Source organism: Arabidopsis lyrata (assembly GCF_000004255.2).
Source record: "Arabidopsis lyrata subsp. lyrata unplaced genomic scaffold ARALYscaffold_1, whole genome shotgun sequence".
In the NCBI taxonomy this organism is placed as follows: Eukaryota; Viridiplantae; Streptophyta; class Magnoliopsida; order Brassicales; family Brassicaceae; genus Arabidopsis; species Arabidopsis lyrata.
In genome coordinates, this window is record NW_003302555.1 from 5,636,938 (window position 1) to 5,646,246 (window position 9,309).

The window sequence follows — 9,309 nt, forward strand, 5'->3', positions numbered from 1 at the left end:
TTTTTAAAAAATTAAACATTAAAAACCATTAATTTTTATCTACCCTTTAATTTAATGTGTGGTTGTAAGAAAAAAAGGGGTCATATCTTTTTAACAATATATTAGAAGATACGAATCTCAACATTAAAAAGACTCCATGTTCGTATATATATAAAAAAGACTCCGTGTATGTAGGTGAAGTGTCCATGTACTAAATATATGAATCGAAGCAAAACAAAACAAAACAACAGCCAAAAAAAATGGATGAAAAAGATATTCCAAGGAACTTGAGGGAAGAAGAAGAAGAAGAAGAAGAAAACCTAAGTGAAGAAACCAAAAGTTCGATCTCTTCACTTCCTTGGGAGATAGATTACCTTGGGAACAAGCTGTTCAAGTACCAAGGATATTGGTACTACGAAGACATTCTCCAAGCAATCCCCAATTTCCACAAGAGTTTTCAACCACAAGAAACCGATATAATTGTTGCTGCTTTCCCCAAATCGGGCACGACTTGGCTCAAGGCACTCACATTTGCACTCATTCAACGATCAAAACATCCCTTAGAAGAAGATAATCATCCTCTGCTATCTCATAATCCTCATGAGATAGTGCCGTACCTCGAGCTCGATCTGTATCTCAAAAGCTCAAAACCGGACTTGACCAAGTTCTTATCATCATCATTATCTCCGAGATTGTTCTCAACTCACATGTCGTTGGATGCGCTTAAAGCACCCTTGAAGGAGTCATCTTGCAAGATCGTGTACGTGTGCAGGAACGTGAAAGACGTGTTGGTGTCTCTTTGGCATTTCCTCAATGCCAACAAGGGAGTAGAATGGGGAGATTTCAGCCAAAGCGAAAAGATCAGTGGAGTGGATGATCACTCTTTCGAGGCTATGTTTGAGTCATTCTGCAACGGAGTTACCTTATACGGTCCCTTTGAGGACCATGCTTTGAGCTATTGGCAAGGCAGCTTGGAAGATCCAAAGCATGTTCTTTTCATGATGTACGAGGAGTTCAAAGCGGAGCCTCGTACTCAGGTTAAGAGACTTGCGGAGTTCTTGGATTGTCCATTCACTAAGGAAGAGGAAGATAGCGGATCTGTAGATAAGATCTTGGAACTTTGCTCTCTAAGTAATCTAAGCAGTTTGGAGATCAACAAAACTGGAACGTTAGATGGAGTAGATTTCAAGACTTATTTCCGTAAAGGACAAGTTGGTGACTGGAAGAGTTATATGACCCCTGAAATGGTAAACAAAATCGATATGATCATCGAGGAGAAACTCAAAGGTTCCGGTTTGAAATTCTAGAATTATGTGTGCTTTGTCATATATATTGTTACTGTGATGTAACATTATAATTGATGTGTGTGGTTTTTGTTCTCTTTGATAAACTGCTTTGTTCCTTTGGTTCATCACTAAATAACTAACTCCTATGTCACTTCATTTAAGACTAATAAACTATCATATTATCACATGCCATAACATGCTACTATTGAAAATATGAGTTTTCTGTTAATTTAAAAAGTTTGCGAATAAAATTATTTAAATCAATCATCTTACAAAGATGTCAACGATGCTTGTCAAGATGATTGATATAGAGTGAGCTATGTGACTAGAAGAGCCATTTTGGTCATAGTTTTTTTGGAACTATTTTGATTGAGAGCTCAAGTACAATAGACCATTAAAGATATGAGAAGTGGACGTGTCATGTTGCAGTTGCCAGTTGGGTTTGAGTTACCACGAAAATCAATGAACTAAACTCATTAACATAAAAACCAAACCAATGGTTTCAACTTTCAAAGCAGGGAAACATTAATAGAAAGCAAAAAGCAAAAAAAGCTACAAACTCTCATGACTGCGCATGGAATCAGTGAAAGATAGATAAAACTCGAGTGTTTTTTTTCTTCTCTTTTTTTATTCAGAACAGTACGACTCAACACACAAACACTTGCTGGTGTAACCTTAGGCCTTTGACATGTGAACGATAAGGTCAACGACACGAGAACTGTAACCCCACTCGTTGTCGTACCATGACACCAACTTCACAAACTTGTCGCTCAATGCAATCCCTGCCTTAGCATCGAATATGCTTGACCTACACGCACAAACCCAACATTCAATTATTTGTTCTCGCCATTTATAACATCAGAAAACTGAATCAATCAATCTACAGATGATAATTTACATACCGGTTGTCACCGACAAAGTCAGTAGACACAACATCATCCTCGGTGTATCCCAAAATTCCCTTCAGTTTGCCTTCAGATTCCTCCCTGAAAAGAAAGTTTAACCAAAATCATTGTAAGTCATCAAATATCTATTTATATGCGGCTAAGAGCAAGTGAGTGTTGACGGTTTTTACTTGATGGCCTTCTTGATTTCATCGTATGTTGCAGCTTTCTCAAGTCTAACGGTGAGATCAACAACTGAGACATCAACGGTTGGAACACGGAAAGACATTCCAGTCAATTTTCCATTGAGGGATGGCAACACTTTCCCAACAGCCTATTAACAAGCATGATACAAAAATTAGAAACAACATAATTTCTCAATCAAAATTAACAAAAGAGCCTGAAATGATACCTTGGCGGCACCAGTGCTGCTAGGAATAATGTTGAAGGAAGCAGCTCTTCCACCTCTCCAGTCCTTCATTGATGGACCATCAACAGTCTTCTGAGTAGCTGATTACCAAAACAACAGTTATTATTGAATCAAATTCAAATATATATTTTCAAGAATCAAAATAATGAAACTAGGTACGTACCAGTGATAGAGTGGACAGTGGTCATGAGTCCCTCAACAATACCAAATCTGTCGTTAATAACCTGCATAAACAAATTGCAACAGTAAGAGAAATGATTCAACTCAAAATTCAGAATTCCGAACAAATTACACAAGTAGAAGAAGATACCTTGGCAAGAGGAGCAAGGCAGTTAGTGGTGCAACTAGCGTTGGAAACAATGTCAAGATCAGACTTGTATTCATGCTCGTTGACACCAACGACAAACATGGGAGCATCTTTGCTTGGTGCAGAGATGACAACCTTTTTAGCACCACCCTGAATAATAACGAACAATATGACGATTTAGATCATATAAACAAGTTCTCGAATCTTATGTTACATGAAGATCCTAATTCAAACCTTCAAGTGAGCAGCTGCCTTGTCCTTGTCAGTGAACACACCGGTAGACTCAACAACAAAGTCAGCTCCAGCCTCACCCCATGGGATCTCCTCAGGGTTCCTTCATGAAATAAAACACCACAAATATGAATTTCACAAGTCTCAATCACATAACAGAGAAACACAGATATAAAATCCACAAAGATTATGTACCTGATACCGAAAACAGTGACTGGCTTCTCACCGAAGAGAAGAGTTTTATCATCCTTGACCTTAAGTTCATGGTGCTTCCACTGACCATGAACACTGTCATACTTAAACATGTATGTCTGCAACAAATCCATAATACCATAAACACATTCAATCAAAACAAATTCACAGAGAATCAACATAGAAGAAGAATACATCAAAGCGGTTCTCAGATCTATCAAGTAGATTAACAAAAATTGAGATAAATCTATTAACTCAAATCCAGATCGAACTAGTATCGAAGAGAAGAAGAAACGAACCATGTACTCGGTGGTGATGAAAGGATCGTTGACAGCGACGAGCTCAACATCATCCCTCTGAAGAACAACTCTAGCAACCAAACGACCGATTCTTCCGAAACCTTCACCAAGATCAAAAAACTCAGACTCCAAATTACTCAAAACTAACAAAAACCTTTGGATTTCGATAAGAAAAACACTCACCGTTGATTCCGATTCTGATCTTCTTGTCAGCTACATAAACCAAAAGAGAAAATCAATATCACGATCAGATTCACAAAATCATCAACGACGAAACAATAAATCGAAGAAACGCAGATCAGGAAGAGCGAGAGAAGCTCACCCATTTTCGAAATTTGAGATCGAGAGATTTAGATGATATCGAGAGAGAAGAATGTGAAATTAGTGAGTGAGGGTTTGGTGAGGCTTTAGGGTTATTTAAAAGAGAAGAAGAACGTGATGATGAAATATCGAGTGGCTCAGAATTTTTCTTGGGAAAAAAGTTTATAGATTAGATTCACTATTTAATGTTACTATATTGTACTTTACTTTTCTTCTTATTTACCATTTTTTTGACACTGTTTTTACCCATTGTTTATGGTAGGATTAAGAACGGATTTGGGAAAACTAATGGCGCTTGCATTTCACGCGCAGGCTGATGGAATATTCGAGGTTTTAAACTTAGATCCTATGGGCTGGGCCGGTGCACGCAAGACTGCAACGTAGCAGATTTTTGTTTTAAATCAAGCCAAAAAAAAAAGTTATTTAATTACCATAATAATTCCAATGTTTCTCCAATATTAAGCTCTTTTTTTTTTTTTTTTTTTTTCATATTGCGTAACAAGTAACAACAACACTGTCACTTCCAATTTCGAGGTTGTGAATTTGTGATACCCTTCGAGGTAAATTATTATCAGATCAACATTCATTATAGTGAAAGTTACTCTCAAATGCCAATTATCACTCAACATTCAACAACATTTTTACTTCAACCATTGTTTTAGAATAATCAAGATGAAGATTTTGACTTTTGATCACTATATTTAATGGTGCTTTGTTTTAATCAATTTAGAGGTGTACATTTCATAAGAAGATGCTTGTAGATGTCTTTATCAAAATAATGTGTTGCTTACTGTATATCAAGATATTTATAATTTGACACAACATATGGTGTTATATATTTATCAAATCGTGACTTCATACCAAGACAAATAGATGCTCCACTTAGAGAGCTTTGGTAGGTCAGATGAATGTGACAGCAAAAAAAAAACATCACACCTTATGTAATTGGTATATGTATGACTCTTGGCTTTTGCCTAAAGTCTCCTTCTTCTCCTCCTCTTATTTGTTCTCTTTTCTATTTCCATTTCAATTTTGTGTTAGGTAAATGGATTATAAAACTCCTTCTTTTGGTATTCATATGGATCTTTATGCATCCAATAAATAGCTAAAATATTATCGGCCGTCAAAAATATATTATGGATTGAAGTTTGTGATCTTTCTATAACTCATGATCATTTCCAAGAGTCCAAGACTATAAGTTATAACTGACCCGTCAAGTGTCAGCCATTCTCTTCGACTGATAAGTTATACAATATGATTTATAAACGATTATTTTTTGTGATTCGTTCTTCTTTGTAAAATTAATTCACGTTGGTTTGTTACAAGAAACCAAATTTATTTTTGTTGGAAACCATATTTTTAAAATTTATAACATAACGTGCATGTATTTTTTTTTGAATATCTGAAATTTATTTGGTGATTTTGTGGAATTTTCTTACGTTATTTTCAAAATTCCCTATTATTGTCCGGCTTTTATCCCTTTCATTGTGAAGTGTCATTATTCACAAAGATTAAGTAATCGTGAAGTGAAAAGAACCAAAATATATCATTATCAAAGTATATGTTAAAATTCGATTCTAAGAGAAAGAAAAAAAGATAGAAAGAAAGATGCAATAATTGATGCAACCCTCTCGACAAAAACAATTATTGATGCAAACTTTAACTAATGGAATCTTATTCGTGATGATCTACTTATAACCAATGTTAGTCCACTTACGTGTGGTTTAGATCTAGATAAGTTGGTTTATTTATGCAAAAACATTTCAATCAACTCAGTTTAAATGCATATTATTACTCTTTTATTTGTATGTTTATGGTGTTTATGCTGTCTTGATTCTGTTTATGCTTTGGATGTTTGTGATGTTTTATGCTGTCTTGATTCTGTCTTTGTCCTTTCACTGTGTCTCAAGGAATAAAAGTGATCAGGAGATCACGAGGGAGATTCAAGCTATAATGAGAAAAGTTGCTTCCAGCATAACTTCCTTGCCTTGTCTCCATGAAACATGTAAGAGAGAGAGTTTCACATTCCTCTTCATTGTTAATCTAAATGCTAATAATAGGCTTGGTGATTGGATAAGGTGTGTCTGATGTGTTGGCATATACTGATACCGATGTGGCTGTACCATTCACCTGGATCGAGAGCGATCCCAAGTTGATCGAATCCGCAGAGAGTGGTTAAGTTGCATTCTTTTAATACTAATGTAAACCAAAAAGTGAAAGATTTGTGTTTGTTAATCAAATCATTCTACTGTTTTCTCAGTAGTATAAGTTCTGAAAGTTTCTCTGACTATGCAGATTCACAAGGTCGACACACTCATTTCATACAAGAACAACAAAGGGGATGAAGAGTGACTCTGACACCACACAGTCACACTCGCTCGTCTGATGGTGAACATTTTATTCACTTCTCTTATGTCCTGTTCTTACAAATGTACCAGAACAAAAAACAATTTTGAGGTCTTATTGGTCTGTACGGCAAATGCAAGTTGATATGTCATATTTGAGCAAGTACATTCCTTGTTCTTCTCAGGGGGGAGGGGGGGAAGGAAGAAATGTATAAAAGGAATGAGATCATATCTACAGGGGACTGTTTTCTGATTAGATGCACTGTTGATAGATTTGGAGAAGAAGTTTTGTGATCTCATTTTCTCATCTCACACCTCGGTACACGGCACCAGGTTGAAGATCATCCATGTTTTCTATGTTCCTAAAACCATCAACTTGCAGGCATGTCCATCCCCGTCGAGCCAGAAAATCGCGGTAATCTTCTTCTGTGTAGAAGATTTTCTCTTCTGAATGGACTGGTAATTGGTTGGATTCATCATAATGGCAAACCCTAATGGCCAGTCCTGCAAGATGGGTTTTGCATACTGAGAATTCAGTAAAAAACACATAGTTCAAAAGATACGAATGGTGTCAAATTTAACCTCACCATTATCGAGATGGAGTAGATAGTTCCCTAAGGGCATGTCTCGGTCAAGACAGCGAATAATCTGATCTTCATCTTCTAACCAAAAAGCTCGTCGAGTCCTTAACCCAAAAGCAGATCTGATTGCCTCTTTAATTGCTTCTGCACTACCATCAACGCCGATTCTTCTTGTATAGTCACCAAATTTCACTGTTATGACCCTCCCACCAAAAGCCTGACCATGACTATCACCACCTGCGTGTATAAACATGAAACAAATAAAAAGCTCTACTCAGTTATAAAGAGACCGGAAAAATAAATCAAGCAGAGGAACAGAGGCTGTGAAGCAACTCAAAATGAGAGTGATTTTGGTTCTCAAGAATTAGAAAACGTCGATTCTTATACATATTACACCTTGCTTGGAACATAAATTCAAAAAACATATCTTTGGCCTTTTAGAAAATTAAACTTTGAGGCTTAAGTTATATAAGCTTTTTCTGAGACTTGCCGTTTCCAGGAGTCTCTCTCCAATTCCAAGGGGTAACTCCATTTGCAGCAACAGCATCAACAGTAGTGATTGCAAGAGGATGACCATCATGATCAAGACGCCTTTCAAGGTTTAAGGCTGGCCTGCCATTAGCTAGAACATAGATATAAACACTTATCAAACAAGCACACACATCCTCTAGAAACTAAACTAAACCATCTAACACAAACATGTCTGTGAATTCTACGGCACAGTCATGTTCACCTCTTTGTTCCAATTACAGAAAACTCAGACTACCGATAACTTTCATCTCGCAAATGCAACTATTTGTTTCCAGTCCCAAATGTTCACAAAGCAAGTTAAGACCTCTACTATTGCTCACTCAGACAGGAGTTTTACACCAACTTAAAAGACAACTACAAGAGGCAGTAGACAAACAAATCTCGCCTCTTTGTTTACACTATAATAAACACACAATAGTGGTAGATAAGTACCTTCAACGGATCCAAAAGAAATGCTCGTATCATCAAAACCTACAATGAAAGATAAAGTTACCACTTAAACAAAAGAAAATTAAAAGCACAAAATCCACATAACCAGATTCGTTTACCATAACAATCATCTTCTTTAAGGATAACTGAAACCACATTAAGTAACCTACTCTAAAATGTAGTATCTTCTCAGCCTAAGATACTGATAAAGAATTTCCCAAATTGTAGCAACAAAAACCATAATCACAGTTAGGTTCCCTCAATCCAAATCAAGAAACCTGCAATTCATGCCAAACAAATAGATTGCTAAAACTAAGCCAAAGTTTATACCTTTATCAGTAAATTGCATAAAGGAATCAACTTTGGCTGATGTAGGTGGTGTATTAGGGCTCTTATTATACTGTGGTGTCACTTTCTTGTTCCTCTCTCTAAGAATATCTTCAATCTCCTTGTAATACGACATCTTAGCTGATCCATTTCCTCTATCATGATGCTTTGCTTTCTTAAACTCTTTCAATAGATTCCTCCACTTATCAGTACACATAGTCGGAGATCGATCAAACCCTTTTTCTCTCATCTTAGCAGAAATCTGTTCCCAGAGATGCTTATTAGATTTGGATGTGTTGAATAAACCATCCATACCTCTACGGAACATGATTAAGCTACGAGTTTCGTCTTGAACCCATGTCTCTGCTCGTTTCTTTGGTGCTTTAACTTCGTGATCCTCACCACTGCTTTCTCCGAGGAGAATCTGTTGTTGTGGCTGAGGTTGGTGGAGATGACGATTGTGGTGATTGTGATTGTGGTGGTGATGAGATTGTAGATCTACTGATTCGTTGGTAGTGGTGACATCGATCATCATATCGCGTGTTGTGGTGGTGGAGGAATTGGGATTATCGTCTTTGTAGAAATCAGTACTAGGACGAGATTTGTCGGAAATGAACATTGCAGTGTATCAGGAGAGACAATGGATATGATGTTCCTTTGTTCCCACCACCGTCAACAACAACACAAGCCCCCCTACGCACAAAATGAAATGTGGAAAGCCAAAAAAAAAAGGTTTTAACTTTAATTAAGGTTTTTTTTTTTAGTCTTGAGATTTGGTTTTGGATAAGGATAATTACATATTTAAGGTTTTGGTAAGAATGTTTTTGTGATATAAACTAGTAAAAAAAATTAGCACGAAAATAACGGTAAACGATATCAATTTTTTTTTATTAAAAAGATAACAGATTAACGGCATAAAAATATCGAACTTAAGTGTTACCGTTTTAGTGATTGATAACTATAAAAGTGGAATGTATTTACTGAAAGAAACTACTTCGATCCTGACAACTTCTTAGTAAAACCGCTTATTACTTAAAATGTTGGCTATCATATTTTTAAAATCAATTCAAAATCCATCATTAACAACAAAAATTTCAAGCTCATAAAACAATCTTGCTAGAAAATTCATACTATTCTCTACCTACGATTTGTCGAAATGGCATTGCT

At 36.2% G+C, this 9,309-nt stretch overlaps 4 protein-coding genes across 8 annotated transcripts; 2 read left to right on the plus strand and 2 right to left on the minus strand.

Moving 5' to 3' along the window:
• Window positions 1–133: 133 nt before the first annotated feature.
• On the plus strand, window positions 134–1,808 carry LOC9326067 (cytosolic sulfotransferase 9). Its single transcript, XM_021012070.1, has one exon. The coding sequence runs from the start codon at window positions 240–242 to the stop codon at window positions 1,284–1,286; it is 1,047 nt and encodes a 348-aa protein (XP_020867729.1). The 5' UTR covers window positions 134–239; the 3' UTR covers window positions 1,287–1,808.
• Window positions 1,723–4,306, minus strand: LOC9326068 (glyceraldehyde-3-phosphate dehydrogenase GAPC2, cytosolic). The gene is made up of 11 exons (XM_021012072.1): window positions 3,931–4,306; window positions 3,792–3,821; window positions 3,609–3,709; window positions 3,313–3,428; window positions 3,121–3,220; window positions 2,890–3,036; window positions 2,743–2,803; window positions 2,562–2,659; window positions 2,341–2,483; window positions 2,168–2,251; window positions 1,723–2,073 (listed from the first exon to the last, which is right to left on the minus strand). The coding sequence occupies exons 1-11, from the start codon at window positions 3,932–3,934 to the stop codon at window positions 1,941–1,943; spliced, it is 1,017 nt and encodes a 338-aa protein (XP_020867731.1). The 5' UTR covers window positions 3,935–4,306; the 3' UTR covers window positions 1,723–1,940.
• A 1,337-nt stretch (window positions 4,307–5,643) lies between these two features.
• On the plus strand, window positions 5,644–6,323 carry LOC110224827 (mitotic spindle checkpoint protein MAD2-like). 2 transcript variants are annotated; one of them, XR_002329309.1, is made up of 3 exons: window positions 5,644–5,934; window positions 6,008–6,130; window positions 6,225–6,314. XR_002329309.1 is itself a non-coding variant. In XM_021012213.1 (3 exons), the coding sequence occupies exons 1-3, from the start codon at window positions 5,772–5,774 to the stop codon at window positions 6,272–6,274; spliced, it is 309 nt and encodes a 102-aa protein (XP_020867872.1). In that variant the 5' UTR covers window positions 5,644–5,771; the 3' UTR covers window positions 6,275–6,323. The 2 variants fall into 2 exon arrangements, 1 of the variants encoding a protein (XP_020867872.1); XM_021012213.1 differs by having other exon boundaries at window positions 6,008–6,103; window positions 6,225–6,323.
• On the minus strand, window positions 6,272–8,975 carry LOC9328812 (trihelix transcription factor GT-1). Of its 4 annotated transcripts, none has more exons than XM_021012210.1 (5): window positions 8,146–8,975; window positions 7,819–7,857; window positions 7,346–7,477; window positions 6,862–7,092; window positions 6,272–6,778 (listed from the first exon to the last, which is right to left on the minus strand). In XM_021012210.1, exons 1-5 carry the CDS (start codon window positions 8,759–8,761, stop codon window positions 6,579–6,581), a joined length of 1,218 nt encoding a protein of 405 aa, XP_020867869.1. In that variant the 5' UTR covers window positions 8,762–8,975; the 3' UTR covers window positions 6,272–6,578. The 4 variants fall into 4 exon arrangements, with proteins under 4 accessions (XP_020867869.1, XP_002892750.1, XP_020867871.1 ...); XM_002892704.2 differs by having other exon boundaries at window positions 6,272–6,799; XM_021012212.1 differs by lacking the exon at window positions 7,346–7,477.
• Between the last annotated feature and the right edge of the window lie 334 nt (window positions 8,976–9,309).